Source organism: Pteronotus mesoamericanus, unplaced genomic scaffold (assembly GCF_021234165.1).
Source record: "Pteronotus mesoamericanus isolate MK-2021 breed Mesoamerican mustached bat unplaced genomic scaffold, CSHL_Meso_final contig_192, whole genome shotgun sequence".
Taxonomy (NCBI): Eukaryota; Metazoa; Chordata; class Mammalia; order Chiroptera; family Mormoopidae; genus Pteronotus; species Pteronotus mesoamericanus.
The window spans coordinates 3,190,996-3,208,636 of NW_026555082.1; the positions used below are offsets into that span (position 1 = coordinate 3,190,996).

At 72.0% G+C, this 17,641-nt stretch overlaps 1 protein-coding gene across 1 annotated transcript; it reads left to right on the forward strand.

Moving 5' to 3' along the window:
• Positions 1–1,815: 1,815 nt before the first annotated feature.
• On the forward strand, positions 1,816–16,113 carry ADSS1 (adenylosuccinate synthase 1). Its single transcript, XM_054567776.1, has 13 exons — positions 1,816–2,058; positions 7,215–7,317; positions 9,286–9,348; positions 9,872–9,922; positions 10,220–10,286; positions 10,732–10,839; positions 10,934–11,015; positions 11,700–11,826; positions 12,162–12,316; positions 12,933–13,057; positions 14,292–14,389; positions 15,519–15,668; positions 15,764–16,113. Exons 1-13 carry the CDS (start codon positions 1,867–1,869, stop codon positions 15,814–15,816), a joined length of 1,374 nt encoding a protein of 457 aa, XP_054423751.1. The 5' UTR covers positions 1,816–1,866; the 3' UTR covers positions 15,817–16,113.
• The last annotated feature ends 1,528 nt before the right edge of the window (positions 16,114–17,641 follow it).

The window sequence follows — 17,641 nt, forward strand, 5'->3', positions numbered from 1 at the left end:
GCCGCACCGTGGGAACCTCGCAGCCAAGCCCACGTGCGCCCTGAGGACGTGCTGGAGGCCCAGCTTGGTGACTAGCGCTGCCGCCACCCTGGTGACAGGCCCGCATGCGCGGGGCCACCGCGAGGGGTGGCGTGGGGGTGGGGGAGGGTTCTAATTCGGGCTGGGCCGTGTGACTGGCAGGGCCCCAGCTGCGGGCCTGGGAAGGGTTGTTTATGGAAAGGCCAGGCTCCCCGGGGCCGCTGGCTATTTATAGCGCCGGGCTTGGGGCACTGGTGCCACCGCCAGCGTCTGGCCTGCAGAGCCCATCCAATGCCAGTGGTGTCCCCTTGGTCCCCGTCTGGGTCTGCCTGGGGGGCAGAGAGGACACCCCCCCAGCGGGACTCCAGGAAATCCTCTCATGGCACCTGGTGGGTGTTTCGGAGGCTCCGCTCCTCCCCTCTCGTCTGGAAACAAGCACACAGAACCCTCCGGCAGTCCCCGGCCCCTCCTGCAAAGTCCACACAGCTAGCTCTTGCACCCCAAACTCCCACCTGAACTCCCAAGCCGGGCGCAGCCTCCTGCCGGCCCCCGGCTCCACCCGCCTCCTGGGCGGCTCCCTTGGCACCTGCTCCGCCGTGGACCCGGAGCCTGCGCCTTGCACCCTGCTGATAACCCACTCTTCAGGGTTCCCCTCAATAGTGCTGAGGGGGAGGGGTAATGGGCGTCCCCGTGTGAGGAGGGGCCATGTTCCCGGCCCAGGGTCACTGCCAGGGCTCCCGCCTGGAGGTGGCGGGCAGGGTGGCCCTCGGCTGGGGCTGGAATCGTTGACGCTCCACCAGCGACCCTCGTGTGACCAGCTGGCGTCCACTCCCTTCTCCCTGAGGAGCAGCTGGTCTCCCTGTCTCCAGCCTGGGAACGCCAGGAGCCCCCAACCCCAGGCCAGAGGTTGGTGGGTGGGCCCTGGGCCCGTCTGCGCCGTGAGCCCCCAGGGAAGGAAGGAGGGGCCTGGAGCGGGGGCCTAAGAGGGCGCTACTGTCCCCAAGGGGCCCGCTGTGTGCAAGCCAGAGTCCACGGGGGACGCGTGTGGGCGTGGTGGCCCACCCCGCTGTCATGCAGCCTGTCCCGGCATCCAGTCCCGCTGCAGCGGGAGCAGGAAAGTGACCGGGGTGGCCCCCCGGAGACCCCGCCCTGGGCATCGCCACTGCGCACCCGCCCTGCCAGGTGCCCTGACGGCACGGGTTGGCCCTTCCTTCTTGGACTCGCGGCCCTGGGGGCCAAGGGCAGCCCGACTCTCAGATGCAGCCCGCGTGCTGGTACCGGCGGGGGCGGGCGCAGCCCCACAGCGCGTCCTGCACCTGGCACCTGGGCCCCGCGCGCGGGGGAGACGCGCTGTCCTCGCCGCGGCCACCAGAGGGCGCGCGCGCCGGCCCATGGGACCCGGGCTCAGCGCGGGGTAGGTGCGTGCCCCCAGTCGCCGGGCGTGCGGACCCTCGCGCGGGGGGCGCAGAGACGCAGCTCCCCTTTCGCAGGCCGCGCGCCCGCGCCGGAGGGGCCCCCGCAGGTCCCGGAAACCCGAGGTCCGGGGCACGGCGGGATGGGGTCGCAGCGCCCAGGCCGGTCCGGGGGCGGGGGGCGCAAACGCCCTCGTGACGTTCTGGGGGCGCCCAGACAGGCCCGAGCGGGGGACCCCGGCGCCAGCCGCCCGTTCGTGTGCCCCAAAGTGCCCGCGGCCCAACTCGGCTCCCGGCGGCGGCGGGGGCGGGACCGGGGGCTGGAGGTCACCGAGCGTCACGGGGCCCGGGGCCCGCCCCCCGCCCCGGGCCGGCGCCTTTTAACGGCGGGGCCGGCGGACTCTCGGCGTCCAGCGCGGCGGGCAAGCCGGGCAGCATGTCGGCGACCCGCGCCTCCAACGACCGGCCGCCCGGCGCGGGCGGCGTCAAGCGGGGGCGGCTGCAGCAGGAGGCGGCGGCGACCGGCTCCCGGGTGACCGTGGTGCTGGGCGCGCAGTGGGGGGACGAGGGCAAAGGCAAGGTGGTGGACCTGCTGGCCACGGACGCCGACATCATCAGCCGCTGCCAGGTGCGCAGGGCCGCTCCCCACCCAGCGAGCCTCCCACCCTGCCCGGACTCGGCACGCCTCTCGGAGCCCTTCCCCCCGGGGACACCTTCCCAGCGGCCACCCCCCACCACCCACCCAGCCACGCGACACCCCCTCCCCGCGCTCACCCTGCCCTCCTTGCGCGGGACACCGCGTCCCGCGGACCCACCTTCCCCACCCGCCCCGCCCCCACGGCTGCGCGGGCCACGGGCAGAGCTATAAATACAAGCCCTGCTGAGTTGGGGACACCCGATCCTCAGGGGGTGGAGTGGGCCTTGGGTGTGCCGCTGGGCCCTCCCGTGGGGGGAGGCAGGGACCCCAGCTCCCAGGTGGCCTGAGGACTGCGGGGACGCCCCCGCTCCTCATTCTGTGCAGCCTGGGATGGGGCTGGCTGTCGCCACACAGCGCTCCGGCCTGCGGTGGGGGCGGGGGGCTGGGGAGCAGGCGGGCTGAGCGAGCAAGGCGTGTCTGGGAGGGTGTGACCCTGGGGTGTCGGCCAAGAGGAGGCAGGGGCTAGGGCAGGACGTGGGGAGGAAGGCGGGGCGAGGAGGAGGAGGGTCCAGGCTGGACGGAGCGGGGGGCAGGAGCCCTGGGCATCTGGCCGGGGTGACCAGCAGCTGGCAGTGCCCCCCAGGAGGCCGGGCTGGGCTTCGTCCCCCGAGGGCCCAGGGCGGGGCCTCTGCCTGCTGCCGGGGGAGGGGGTGAGGGACACGGGCGGTCCCCAGGGATCGCTGCCCTGCCGTAGGGCCGCCCGGCTGTGCCTGCTGCCTTGGCCGACAGAGGTCAGGGCACAAAGGGGCCAGTGGTGGGCGTGGGCATCGGTGCTCCTGGGACTGAGAGCCACCAGCAAGAATGCGCCCCAAAACGGGGAAGGGGCGCCCCTGGGCCCTGGCTCCCTCGGGCTGGGTCCCGCCCCGACGCTGGGCCCCGCCCCGACGCTGGGCCCAGAGCCCCCTGAGAAGGGACAGGCCCAGCAGCCGGGCCACCGCTGCCCAATGCTGACGGGGCTCCCGGGAGACGCTTCCTGGGCGCGACTCAGGACGGTCGTCCGAAGCCGGGGACGGGGGTGGGGGGAGCAAGGCCACCCCCCGCCGAGAGCCCAGCGCAGAGGCAGCCCCCGAGCCCCTGCGGTGTGAGCCCTGTGCCCTGCGGCCCTGCGCGGCGCGGGGCCTGTGGGCTGACCCCCCCTCCGCTCCCCAGCGCACGACGCCCCTCCTCCGGCCGGCCTGCCCGGGGGACGCCCAGGGCCCTCCTCGCCCACTGCTGGCCTGGCCAGCCTCTCTGCCCTTCGCGGCCCGCCCCCTCCTCGGAGTGGCTCTGCAGTTTCCCTGGGCCACCGGGAGCCCGTTCCAGCTGTGCGGACGGAGGGGCCTCGGGCGGAGCTCTGCCACCAGCTCGGCCAGCAGGGCCGCGTCTCCGCAGCGAGCGGACAGGCGCACCCGGGGCCGCGCAGGCCGGGCTGGAGTCCGTCTGGGCGCCGCCCGGAAGGGCTGCCACCGGCCAGCCGCAGTGACCACGCCGCCTGGCCTGTCACCCGGACCTGGGCCTTCCCGGTGGCAGCTGCGTCCCCCACGGCTGCTCTGTCCTCGTTCTCATCTCAGTCGTTGGGGGCCTGCGCCCCCGCCTCGGGCCCTGGGGCCCCCGCCCTCTTCCTCGCCTGCAGGACCTGTTTCAGAGGCAGCCCCCCTTCTCCCAGCCTCACGTCCCGCGTCCCCCCGCCCTCCTTTGCCCCAGGCCTCGCCCCGGGGCCCCCGGGAGGGCAGCCGCTCTTGGCTGGGACTGCGTGAGTGAGCGGACGGAGGGCGGGGCCTGTCAGTGGGAATGGAACGGGGTGAATGGAACGCGAGCTCCCCGGCCGCCCGCGGACCTGGGCCCAACGTCTCACCCGAGCCGGCCCTGCTGCCTGTCCCGCACGGCCTTGATGGAACCGGCCGCTGCCCCCGCTGCCCGGGGGCCTCCTCCCGGCCGCCACAGCCACACAGCGCTGCAGGCCTCCAGCCTCTGAAGGGCTGGCCGCGCCCACCCCAGGCTCTCCCCTGTCCTCTCCGACGCTCCCCTGTCCTCACGGACAGAGGGGGCGGGGTTGTGTCCCCGGGCAGGGAGGCCAGGCCGGCTTCGCGGGAGCCTGGGCCACGTGTGAGGCCAAAGTTGCCGTCCCAGCCATCAGCCATCGAGGGGGCCGTGCAGTGGGGGCCAGAGAGGGAACCGTGGGGCAGGGGAGTGGGTGGGGAGGGCGAGGGGCCTGGCCGGTCAGAGGCCACAAGGGGGAGGCCTCCAAGCAGACGGCGGGAACGCCAGGCAAGGACAGATGCTAGAGAGCAAGGCTGGGGACACATCGGGGCGGCGAGGCTCACAGAGTAGGCTCCATCTGGGGGCCCCTCCCTGTGTTGAACAGGGGCATGAGGAGGGTGTGCGGGGCCCCCCTGCAGGGACATCGGGGACGCCCGGGGCTGCGTGTCGCCGGCCCAGGTCACCACCCACGCCCCCTGGGGACAGGCTCCGTGAGCGGCTGGGCCTGGGCCGGCTGAACGCCAGTGGGGACAGGAAAGGTCAGGCTGGTCTGATCCCTGAGTGGGCCGGCCTTGGCCTTGGCCTTGCGCCTGTGCCTGAGAGGGCGGTAGCCCCCCTTCCTTCGGTCCCTGACGCCAAGGAGGCAGCTGGCCTCCACGGGGGACTTTGAGCGACTGGCCAGGCTGGCAGGTGGGGGGGCTTCCGCGCCCTGGGGGAGCTGAGAGCTGTACCAGACGCCTCCCCACCACCACCGAGGGGAGAACCCCTGGAGGCCGCCCCGGCCCGTGCCGCTCCCGCTGACCCGCAGGTGCGGGGGGCCGACTCCCGGGAGCTGTGGGGCAGATGCTGGCGCGGAGCCCCGGGGACCCCTGGGCTGCCCCGACCTGCGACGGGCTGGCTCGCGGTCACACGGCCGCCCGGGACAGGGAGGCAGAGAGCAGCCCGCAGCCCGGCCGGGCCGGACAGGCCGCCCACGGGCCAGCTGCCCTCTCCAGGCGGCTTTGCAACCCGGGCCGCGGCCCAGCAGCCCTGGCCGCCGCTCCCTGGGCCTGCGGGCAGCGGCCGGGCCCAGCCTGAGGATGGCCCGTGGGGGGCGTCCCTGCCCTGCCACCTGCAGCCCAGGGGAGGACAGAGCAAGGTCTCTGGCATAGCTACCCTGGGCTCCGCACCCGGCCCTGGGGGTGGCCTCTGGGCGGACGCCCGGCCCCGCGCTGCCCGGGGTCCTGTGACGCCCGTTGGTCCACACGGCCAGAGCCTGTTCCCGGGGGCCCTGTTTATACTAAGCAAAGGCGCTCAGAGGCCCCTGCCAGGCACTCAGCAAGGCGGGCCGGGGGGCGGCCCCCGTGGCGGGGGCGTGTCTGGCACCCTGGGCTCCGCTGCCCACTCCCCTCTCTGGGCACCTCGGTTTCCCGTCAGTCCCCGGAGACAACGCCCCTCCCTGCCCTCCCCCGGCTGCCCCTCACTGGGTGGCAAAGGCAGCCGTGGGGGAGGCCTTGTGCAGAGAGCCTCCTGAGGGGACGGTGCCCACGTGGGCGGAGGGCCGGGCGGAGCGCGGGGGTCCGGGAGGCGCAAGGACCCCGCGACCGGGGGCCGTCGGTCACGCGCGCCTGCCTGGACCCCGGCTGCCCACGCCCTGCAGGGCGGGACTGGGGTCTGCGGGGAGGCCCGCCCCGCCGCTCGCTGCCCCGCTCCCCACCCTGCACCTGCACCTCCTCCCACCCCCAGCCCCTCTGGGAGGCTCATCCGGGTCCCCTCCCAGCACAGACTCCACCCGGGGCCCCCGAGGCCTGGCGCTCTGCCCGCCCTCGCTCACGGGGTGTCCCCCTCAGTGCTCGGCCCCGGAAGCCCCTTTGTCCTCTGCTTCCCTGCCCCCCACAGCCCCCACAGCCACGGGGCCTGGGGGAGCAGCAGGTCCACCCTTGGGGCTCGCGCCGGGGGCGAGGCAGGGCCGCCAGGACGCAGGCTGGGATGCTGGTGACCCCGTTCTGAGACAGCCCACCGCGAGCACAGCCTCCACGCCCCGGGCCAGCCACGGGGCGTGTCAGACACCCGTGGGTGCTGTGGGCGCGACACCGGTGTCTGGGACCCTCGAGGGGAGCCAGCAGGGGTGGGGGCGGGGCTGCAGCCCCTCCTCATTTAGCGACTCGCCTCTGCGCCTGCTGCCCCCGCCCCGGCTATTTCGGGGAGGAGCTGGGAGACAGGCAGTCTGTCCCGACACGGGGTGAGGGGCAGGTGCCCCCGCGGGAGCCGGGGAGGCAGCGTGTCCTTCGGCCCGGCCTGGGGCAGGCAACGAAAGGCCATGAGGCCCCACCCGGCCAGGCCCTGCGGGGGAGGCGCTGAGGCCTCCATGGCCTGCAGCCTGGGACCCCTCTGCAGGGCGGGGCAGCGAGTGTGGCGAGGAGGAGCCGGTGTCCGTGGGAGACAGAGGCAGGAAGCGGGGCCGACTGGGCGCGGGGGTCCTGGGGACGCATGAGGGGCAGGGCCGCAGAATGGACACCACCGGCACCTGCCCCTGCCCGGACCCAGCTCCCAGCTCGCTCACTGAGGGGACCCCGAGGGCGGGGCAGCCCCAGGCTGGGAGGACCGGCACCCGGGGACCACGGTGCCCTCTAGTGGTGGGACGTGGGGCTGCCGGCCGGGCCTCTCTCTTCGTGAGGCCTTCCCCGTCCGCAAAATTTCCAGAAAGGGATGCTGTGGCCTGGCGTCCCCCGGGCGGGGCTGGTCCCAGGGCTGCGTCCTCCTTTCTACCCCTAAGTGGAGGTGTGGGCCCTGAGGGATGGCCAGCCCGCCGCCGCGGGGGCCTGCGCCCGTGCGGCCAGCAGGGCCGTGCCTCCGCGTCGGCGGAGGCCCCGGCTCCAGGGGCTGTGGGAGACGCCCCGTATCCGCTCCAGGAGCAGGGCTCCGACCCAGCTCACCCCAGGCGCGCACCAGAGCCGACGCCAGGCCAGACGCCCTAGACCCAGCATGGACGGCCCGCCCGGGCCCCGGGGGGCGGTGCCCCAACCCCACGCGGCCTGGAGGCGGTGCCGGGCGCCGGGCGTTCGCGCTGGCCCGGGGTGCGGCTGGAGGCGTGGACGGGTGGTCCCAGCCCCCGGGCTCCTGGACACTCGGCCGGTTTCTGTCCCCAGGGGGGCAACAACGCGGGCCACACCGTGGTGGTGGACGGCAAGGAGTACGACTTCCATCTGCTGCCCAGCGGCATCATCAACACCAAGGCCGTGTCCTTCATCGGTGAGTGCCCCCGCCGCTCCGCCGGGGGCGTTGTCAGCCCTGGCTGCCCCCGCACACCCTGCTCTCACACCTGGGAGCCCGTCCTCAGGCCCTCAGCCCGATGGGGCAGGCGAGGGAGCCAGGGCACCTCCCAGCCTGGGCCAAGGCGAGGGAGGGTGCCGGGGGCTCCGCCGAGCTCCCAGCCTCCCCGAGGGTGCTGAGCAAGCCCACGTGGGGGTGCGGTGTGGGCCTGGGCGCGCGTGCGTGATGGGCCAGGCCTCCTGCGGTGGCTGCGTGCGGGCAGCCGGGCCTGGGGGAGGAAGCTGTGCTTTCCTGGCCCTGCGTGAGGGCCTCGTGCCCTCAGCAGCCCCCCGCCCCCAGCCCGCCTGGTGACTCTGCGGTGCCCCTGAGAGGCGGAACCCCCTCCAGGCTGCGTGGGTGTCTCCAGCCCCGCCCCCGCCCCGTTGCCCCCACGCCCTCGGTGAGGAGGCCTGGCTCCCTCTCCGCGCTCGGCTCTCAGCCTCCCCTGCCCGGAGAAGCTTGTCCTGGTCCCCGGGCCAGGCCCCTGGGATGTGCTCGAAGAGTTTCCAGTGCTTTTCCTTCTGGCTCTTTCCTTGGCCGAGCCACACTCGTGACTCATCTCTGCCCACCCCTCCTGGGTCCGGAAGCAGGGGCTGCAGTGCCCAGGGGCAGCCTGGGGCCCGGCCCCTGGACGGGAGGCGTGGGCCGCGGGCTGCATGCTGGCGGGCCGAGCAGGGGTCTCCGAGCACCCGCTCCACGTGGGGGCGGGCCCTGGGCCCCGGCCTGGCCCGTCTGCTGCCCCCACCCCGCCTGCTCGCCAGCAAGCGAGGCCAAAGAGGCCCCACTTCACGGGGTGGGGGCGCTCTGCCTGGTCTCGGAGGAGCTGGGGACTCGGCGGGGCCCGTGCCCGGAGCCCAGGCTGGACGGGCACCAGGGCACATCAGCAGGGGCCCGCATGCCAGGCACCGTGGCTGGACGGCGCCCGAGAATCACACCGCGTGAGGGCTGAGGGAGCTGGAGCTCAGGCAGCTGCCCCTGAGCTGGCGACGCTCCCTGGCCCTGCCACGTGGCCATTTCAGGACGTGTGGCATTTAGGTGACCTTCTGTGCCTGGCGTGGCTCGCGCTGTCGGAGTCACTCCCTTCTGGACCGGCGTCCTGTTCTCCTCGGCCAAGCCTGTGCCACGGGAGCCAGTGGCCTGGCCCAGCGGCCCGGGTGCTAGAGGGACGGGCCCGCGTCTGGCTGTACCTGGGCCCCGCGGGGACGTGCGGCCCCGGGGCCATCGGCCCATGTGCCCGCTCGGCCGTGTGGCGGGACCCCAGGCTCCGGAAGCCAGCTCGCGCCTGCAGCGCGGGGCCGGCCTCTCGGTGCTCCCGCCTCAGGCCGTTTCCGTGACTGGGGCGGCGTCCGTGAGGCTCGATCTCCGCGCCACGGACGTCACCCGCCGGCGGGCCGCTGTCACCGCAATCTGGCTTCAGAACGTGGCTGTCACCCCAAGCCCGGCCCACCGCTCCGCCCCGTCCCTGCGGGTGCTCTGGCCGCCGTCCCCGCCCCGTCTCCAGAACCTTCTCTCCTTCCCAGACCGAACCTCATCCGAGTCACGCACGGACCCCCAGCCCCACCGCCAGCCCTGCGCCGCCCTCTGCCGTCTGTCCCCGCAGACCTGCCCCCTCCCCGGGACCCGTGTGGGTGTGGCCACACCCGCCCCCAGTGTCTGCGGGGTTTCACTCAGCACGGCGCCCCCAAGGCCCATCCCGTCGCGGCGTCTCCTCATTCAGGCCGAGGGGCCTTCCGGGGCCCGGAAGGACCACGTGAGGTCACCCGCCGCCCCATGGCGCACACGGGGCTGCGTGCCTGTCTCAGCCGCGCGACCGCGGCTGCTCGGAACGCGGGGTGCGGATTCCGTGCCATGGTGAGCGCGGGTCCCCCGCGTCCGTGACAGGGCTCCGCCTCCACCCGTGTGTTGCAGGCAACGGGGTGGTTGTCCACTTGCCGGGCTTGTTTGAAGAAGCAGAAAAGAACGAGAAGAAAGGTAGGTCTGAGTCCCCAGAGACACGCCCTGTCCTGACACCTGAGTGTCCCCAGCGGCCCAGTTGGCCGACGCCTGGCTCTGCGGTTTCTCTGGTGGGCTGACGACGCCTTCGGGGAGGGGTGTGGTTCCCGGGGGCTCCTCGGGGCCAGGAGGCAGGCGGGCAGTGGCTGAGGGGCCCCGCAAGGGTGGTGCCGGGGCAGGCTGACCGCAGCCAGGCAGCCCGCGCCCCCGAGAGAATCGGGAGGGAAGCAGAGCCTCGCCCCAGGCTCAGGTCACGGCAGGTGCGAAGAGGGTGCCCGGGCGCCGGGGACGCAGGCGCCACGACGGAGGCCCGGGGGGGCAACAGGTGCCTGCGGGATGCGGGCAGGTGCCCCCGGGGGCGATGGCGTGGGACCGCCGGCGGGGAGAGGCCACGAGGGGAGGGCCCGTCCCTGGGCACCCCTCGGAGGTGACGGCGGTGGCTCCTGCCCGGGCGGGCGCGGGCAGCCGGCCGCCTCAGCCCCCTCGCCTGCGCCCCCCGCAGGCCTCAAGGACTGGGAGAAGAGGCTGGTCATCTCGGACCGCGCCCACCTCGGTGAGTGCCCCGGCCCCCCGCCCCGCCCCGCGGCGAAGGGCGCCCTCCGTGGCCCCGTCCCGGACGCTGAGCCCACGTGGCTCTGCTCGGCCTTCCTGAGCTCAGGGTGGTCGGGATCATGGTGCCCCTGGGCAGCCCACGCCCCGGGGGGCTCGCGGTCCCACAGGGGTGGGGGGGGAGCGGCGTCCAGATTCCTGTTTGTCCCCTCCCACACCGGGCCCCTCCCCCGCCCCGAGGACGCCCGGTGCGGCCCCTGACGCCCGGCCTGTCCCCGCCCGGGGCCCTCCCGGCCCGCAGTGTTCGATTTCCACCAGGCGGTCGACGGGCTCCAGGAGGTGCAGCGGCAGGCCCAGGAGGGGAAGAAGTGAGTGCCGGAGTGGCCGCCAGCTGGCGTCCTGCGGGCGCGGCCGGCCAGCGCGGCCGGGTGGGAGGGGACTGGACCGGAGCCCCGGAGCCGCCGGGGGGCAGCCGCCGGGGGGTCGCCCCCGCCCCGAGTCCTGCAGGCCGACCGAGCCCGCCTCCCCCTGGGTCGTGCCGTCCTCCCTGGCCACCGCCCCCGAGGAGCGCCCTGCTGCCCGCTCCTGCCGCCGGGATTCCCGGCCCACCGTGACCCCACGCACGGCCTGTCCTGCCTGCGCCTGCCCCCTCCCGGCCCCCGGGGCCCTGAGAGCTGGCCTGTCGGTCCTCGCAGCCGCCCAGACTGCCGGGCGCCGCTGCTGGACGGGCACCTTCCATGGCAGGGGTGGAGATAGGTCGGGGGCGCTGGCCGGGGCCCAGGCCTCCCCTGCTCACAGCCACCCGTCTCTCAGCATCGGCACGACCCGGAAGGGGATCGGACCCGCCTACTCGTCCAAGGCGGCCCGCACGGGCCTGCGCATCTGCGACCTGCTGTCTGACTTCGACGAGTTCTCCTCCAGGTAGCTGGCCGCTCGCAGCCCCGGGCGCCTGGCCGGCGAGAGGGACTCGGGGCTCCGGCAGGCTGCGGGGGCTCAGTCGCTGTCGCCTCGGCAGGTTCAAGAACCTGGCCCACCAGCACCAGTCCATGTTCCCCACGTTGGAAATAGACGTTGAGGGTCAACTCCGAAAACTCAAGGTAGAGCGGGGAGGCCGGGCAGCCTGGGGCTCGGGGCGGGGGGGCCCCGCCTCGTTCTGCCGGCTCCCGGAGTGCACACCTCGGGGCGCCATCTTGGGGTGGCGGGCCTCCTGCGCGAGCCCCCCACGGGGGTGGTGAGTCGGGAGGCCTCCTCGGGGCTCCGGCTCGCCCGCCTGGCTGGGCCCGCGTCCTCTCTGGGGGAGCTGGGGGAGGGAGGCCGTCCCTGTCCCATCTGAGGCAGGAGGTGAGGGTGTCCCACAGGCCCCGAGAGGGCCAGGCGGGGCGGAGGGCAGGGAGCAGTCAGCACAAAGCCCCCCCCGGAAGTTTCCAAGGCCGGGATCCTGCTCCTCCCGCCCTTGTCTGGGGCTGTAGCGAGGACGGGGACGGACCCATAGGGACCTCAGCTCTGCGGGGTCAGCTCTGTGGGGTCAGGGCCTGCCTGGCGCCTCGTCTGCGCTTTGATTGCCTCCCGGGCAGCCCCATTCTGAGCGCCTAGGGGTCCGGGCCAAAACATAGGAATTGGGGAACACACTGCACGTTCCCTGAGAAGAGCGCTGGGCCTCACAGACCAGCCCCGGACGGTCCCGTGTGCAGACCTGCTTGGCGGGGACTGTCCGGGTGAGCCGGGCTGTGGGGAGGGGCGGCGCTGGGGGGCTGCCACCCGCAGCCACGCTGCTCCCGCAGGGCTTCGCCGAGCGCATCCGGCCCATGGTCCGAGACGGCGTCTACTTCATGTACGAGGCGCTCCACGGCCCCCCCAAGAAAATCCTCGTGGAAGGTGCCAACGCAGCCCTCCTGGACATCGACTTCGGTACGTCCTGGCAGGCTGGGCCCTCGTGTCTGCCAGGGGACGGGCACAGGGCCGGGCCCCTGCCTCCACCGTGCTCCCCTCCAGCCGCGAAAACAGTGGTGCCGCCCCTCATACTGACTGACGCTGCGGGGGCGGGAGACCGGGCGGGGCGGGGATAGCTCCCTCCTGTCCCCAATCCTGTGGGGCCACTGCCCCCGGATGGCCCCTGAGACACTCTCCTTGGAGACCCCTGAGGGGCCGGGGGCTCATCCACCACTGGCCTCTGCCCGAGGGTCCCCCGGGCTGGGGGCACCTGGGGGGGTGGCGGAGGGTCCCCGACCTGTTCTGTCCTGCAGGGACCTACCCCTTTGTGACGTCATCCAACTGCACGGTGGGCGGCGTGTGCACGGGGCTGGGCATCCCCCCGCAGAACATCGGCGACGTTTACGGCGTGGTCAAGGCCTACACCACACGCGTGGGCATCGGCGCCTTCCCCACCGAGCAGATCAACGTGAGCCCCCGCCCGGCGGAGCCCCTGCGGACGGGGCGGGGGCAGGCGCCCGTGGGGGCCATGCCAGGACAGGCCGTGCCACACAGCCCTGCCCCCAGGGCGTTGCTGGCGAGTGGCGTCGGGGCCCCCCCTTGGCTCAGAGAGGACCCTCAGGATGCCGGGGACCCGCCTGGGGCACCTGGCCTTGTGTCCTGCCGGCCTCGAGGGCAGGAGGCCGTTGCCCTGACCCGCCCTGTGTGAGGGCCGGAGCAGGAAGAGAGGCGCTGCGTCCAGAAGTATCTGGCAGCCTTAACAGGCAGGGGACGCAGGCATAGGGGCAGGGACCACGGGGGGGCAGACTCGCACCCGCCAGCCCCCGCTAAGCTTCGCACTGGCCCCTCCTGCCCTCGCCCCCTGCACACGAGTGCCGACGGGAAGGGGGTGAGCAGGGCCCGTGCCCCCCACCCCCGTCCGAGTCCTCCTGTGACCCCCGCTGGCCAGCAAGGCGCAGCCCCAGCCGGGGCGCCCTGGCCTGCGAGGAGGGGCCTGCAGGGGGCGCAGCCTTAGCGGCGAGGACGCGCGGGGGAAGGCCGGGCACCCTTTCCTGCGCCCGCGGACCTGCCCTGTCCCCACGCAGGAAATCGGCGACCTGCTTCAGAACCGCGGCCACGAGTGGGGGGTGACCACGGGCAGGAAGAGGCGCTGCGGCTGGTTGGACCTGATGATCCTGCGATACGCTCACATGGTCAACGGGTTCACCGCGTAAGCGCTTGTGCCGCGCCGCCGTCCAGCACCGCCCGCCCACCCCGGGGACCCTCACGAACCCCCCGGACTCCACCGGGGCTGGGTGTCGGGGCTCAGGGCCACAGTCTTCCCCCTGGGGCGTTGTCAGCCCGTCTGCACCCGTCGCACGGCGGGGCCCCACTGGGTGGTCCGTGGAGCCCTGTGCCGGGCGCCCCGAGCCGTGAGCAACGCCGTGGAGGCCACAGGGCACCTTGGCCCCTGCGAGAGGCTGAGCTAGTTCACCTGTGGACGAGGGGGCGGTGGACCCAGAGCCACAGGGCCCCGCACGCTGCCGCGCGGGAGCTGGCCCGGGCGGCCGAGCCGGGCTGCGCGGGCCTCTGGGGTGTCAGGGGCGAGGCGGGGGCCGTGGGCAGGGGAGGCCCCGTCCCAACACAGCGTGGGACCCAGTGCCGGGGAGGCCTCGCCCTGAGCTCGCGGCCCCGGACAGAGGCCCCTGCTGCAGGCGGCGCAGCCTCTCCCGAGCCCCGGAAAGACCCGGCAATTTGCAGAGACGGGGCTGGAGAACCGCCGATCCAGGGCGCTGACGCGAAATGGTGTTTTTGTTTGTTTTTGTTTTTAATCCCCACCTGAGGACACGGTCACTGATTTTAGAGAGAGGACAAGGGAGAGAGACAGAGGGACAGAAAGATCCACGTGAGAGAGAAACATTGATAGGTTGCCTCTTGCGCGACCCCTACTGGGGACCAAACCTGAAACCCAGGAAACCCTGTGCCCTGCCCAGGAATCGAACCGGCGACCTTTTGGTTCGCAGGACGATGCTCCAACCCACTGAGCCACCCGGCCAGGGCATGAAATGCTGTTTGTAGGCAGAGCCCGGCTGTACTCATAGGCACTTCAGAGCCAGGCTGAAAGGGAGACGGGAAAGGGAGAAGCTTGTGTGAGGTCCTGGGCCCAGGGCCTGCTGGGAGGGAGGGCGGCGCAGCGGCCGCCACCGTTGGCGTCAGTGGCGTGGACGCGGCTGGGCCTGTGCGGGCGGCCGGGCAGCGGGCAGAGCCTCCTGAAGGCTCCTGGGCCTGGGGCAGGTAGAGGGCCGATGGCGTGGGAGGTGCGCCCCAGCCTGCCCGCCGTGCCTCTCCCTGAGGGCCTCGCTTCATGCCCTGTCCTCGGAGCGGAGGGGAACGGGGGAGGGGCCGGCAACGCCAAGAGCTCCCTGCCCACAGCCCCTTCCCTCGTGTCTCCTTGGTTTGGACAGGCTGGCCTTAACGAAGCTGGACATCCTGGACGCCCTGGACGAGATCAAAGTCGGTGTCTCCTACAAGCTGAACGGGAAAAGGATCCCCTATTTCCCAGGTATGCGCAGAGGGGCTTCCCGCGTGGGCGGCTGCACCGGCCCGGGGTGGGCGTGACCGGCGGGTCCCAGCGACCAGAGGAAGGGCCGCCCCTGGAGTGCTCGCCTGACCCCGGCCTCGCAGGCTCTCAGCCACGAGGGCGGCCCTCCCGGTCTCTGGGCGGCCGCAGGCACGTCCCGCAGTTCGGAAAGAGCTCGGGGGCCTGGCCCGGCGGCCGGTGGAGGGCAACTCGGCACCAACCCGGGCAGGGGACCCGCAGGCGCCTGGGCGCCAGGCCCGCCTCCTGTGAGCAGATGCGACTGCTCTGGGGACCTAACACTGCGATGGGAAGAGGGCCCTTTGGCCTAGGAAAGCACCCTTTCAGGGGGCTGTGTAAGACCCACCGGGGCCTCGCTGCCTCCGTCCCTCCCCGGACAAAGCCTGAGTGTTGTGCTGCTTTCCTGAGTCTCGCGGTTCCTGAGGGATCACGTTCCGGCCCAACTCCCGGCGGCGGCTCCCTCCCCCGGTTCCGGTTCCGGCCCGGCCCCTGCGGTGGGCGAGCTGCCCTGCCCTCCCCTGGCTGTGTGGACCCACCAGTGGCTCCCGAGTGCCCGCCCTGCTGACCCTGACCTCTGAGAGGGCGCAGCAGGAGAGCCATGGGGCCGAGGGTCAGGGCCCCGGGGCGGCACAATCTCAGAGGGGCTGGGGCTCAAGACCCGCGGGGCGGACGGCTCATTCCAGCGTCTTCCGTCAGTAACAGGCGGTCGGCATCTGCTGCGAGCCCAGTGTCCCTTCCAAGCGGGGTCCCTGTCCTGGGAAGGGCCGGGGACTCAGCTCAATCAGGGTTTCTTAACAGGGCAAACTCAGAGCCCCTTAGAATCTCCAAGCAGGGTCCTTGGCGCTGCTCAGCTGAGTTACCCACGGACAGTCCAGCAGAGCACGTGACGAGTCCGTGTGCAGCGTGGACGTGTTCCCCTGGCTTGGAAGGGGTGCCCCTCCCCAACCCTGAGAAAACCCAGGAGGGCGACTTGCCCCCCTCGCCACGGAGCCCCCAGGGAAGCAGCCCGCAGGCTGGGGGTCCCCGCGACCCAGGGTCCGCGCAGGCGAAGGAGCAACGCCTGAGGGACGTCACCGCCCCCGTGTGCCCCTAGCTAACCAGGAGATCCTGCAGAAGGTCGAGGTGGAGTACGAGACGATGCCTGGGTGGAAATCAGACACCACGGGCGCCAGGAAGTGGGAGGACCTGCCCCCACAGGCCCAGAGCTACGTTCGGTTTGTGGAGAACCACGTCGGAGTGGCAGGTGGGTGCCGCGCCACGGTCCCGCCCCGCCCACCCCGCCCTGCCTGCCCGACCCGCCCCGCCCCGCCCCAGCCTGAACGCCCTCCTTCCTTTCAGTGAAGTGGGTTGGTGTCGGCAAATCAAGGGATTCGATCATCCAGCTGTTCTAGACGGTGATCGCGCGGCCCCAGGGGGCGCGCCCGCCCACGTCCTGGGCGGCAGAGCAGGCGCGTGAGACCGGGGCAGGGAGCTGCTCCCCCGCGTGGGCGTCGGCTGCGAGCCCTGGCTCAGCCCGCGGACCCTGCGGCTGCGCGGAAGCCCGGAAGCCGGTGCGGCGCACGGCCGCACGCCCCTGCCGCTCGGAGCGAGCCCCGCGCTGGAGGCACGGACTCTGGCGGCACGTTCGTGCCACGTGGCTGTGTGTCTGGCCAGAGCAGTTTAGCAATAAACATCCAAGGGCCATTGAATGGTAGTGGTCACGCATGTTCTGTTCCAGCTCGGTCCTTTTGTTTTGACTCTTAAACACTAAACATCGCCACCGATGCTTTGCCGGGACAGCCGTCTGGGTGGCACACGCGTGTGGCTCACAAAGCCAGGAGGTTTGCCAGAACCAGCCCGTGTGAGAGAGACCACGTGCGTTTTCCAAAACCAAATATCACAGGATTTTGATCTGGAGCCCAAGCATCCCCCCGACACCCCTGCCCCACCCCGGTCCCCCCTGGGTCTCAGCGGCTGGACTGAGCCACCGGTCACGGGCACGTCCCTGGCTGTGCCCCAGGCACCCAGCTGAGCAGCTTCCTCAACAGCTCCTCAGGGTTTGGGGTAAATCAAGAAAAATGGCTGTCCGTTGGATGTCATTGAGAGAGGGGAGGAATTCCGTGGAGAGGCCCCACGTCAGCAGGGTGGGAGCGGGCTTCTCCGCGCCCAGAGTACTGGCTGGGTCACTGAAGCCGGTTTGAGCCTCCGGTGCGGCTGGCTCCCCGAGGGAGACGCGGAGCCCTGGGCTTCACCGGGCTTGTAGGCATCTCCAGCGGTACCCAGAGTGGTTGCAGGGACTTGAACGAAGTCAGGAGAACACCCATCACCGGCAGCTGGGCTCTGTGGGGCGCAGGTGACAGGCACACACAGGAACGGCCTGAGTTCGCAGAGAATTATCCCCCCCCTTCCACAGCCCAGTGAGGAGACAGGTGAGCTCTGGGGGCCCCGCCCCTCACGGCCCCCAGGGAATGGCTTCTCCTTGTGAGGGGACTGTCTGGCAGCATCTTGCTACCCCTGAGATGCACGATTCTGGTGGTCGACCAGAGTCGGCCTTTTTCAAAGGAAAGAGAAAGCCCTCCACGCTGCCAGCCTGCGGTTTTAAGGTTTTAATTCGGGACCGGCCAGAAGCTTTCAGTCTGGGTTCTGCGCTGGCTGCTGACCCTCCGCTCCGGCCCAGGCGCGTGCCCTATTTCCTCCATCTCGGGACAAGACCTTTAGGAGGAAGCCCCAGGCCGCGGCGAGGCGTGCGTCAGCGCAAGGAAGACCCGAACCTTTGCAGACTGGAGAAAGAGGTTGTATCCGGGCCCAGCAGAGCGCCGTCCCAGAGCGGGGCTCCTGGCGGCCTGGGAAGGGTCTGAGCGCAGGAGCGGCCGCGGTGCTCCCGGGGCCCCAGGGGCGCAGGGAAGGGCTGGTGTGCACCCCCGGTTCCAGGGAGCCACGAGCCAAGGATGAACAGGGTCGCATCAGCGGCAGATAAGGTGGGGTCTCGCGCCCTGGAGGCAGGAGTCTGGCATCGGTGTTTTTGAAACATTTATCAAAATGTTTCTACAAAAATGTAGAAAAAAGAGGCACACCTTCTCTGATCACTTAGCTTTGCCTCTGGGACTGGGAGAGAGTGGAGTAGCCAGCCCCACGCGGCCTCAGTTAGGAATGCACTCTGTCCCCTAGGCCACTGAGCAGGTGGGGCAGCTTAGACACCCTTTTGGGTCTCATGTACCTGCACAGGTTTTACAGGTG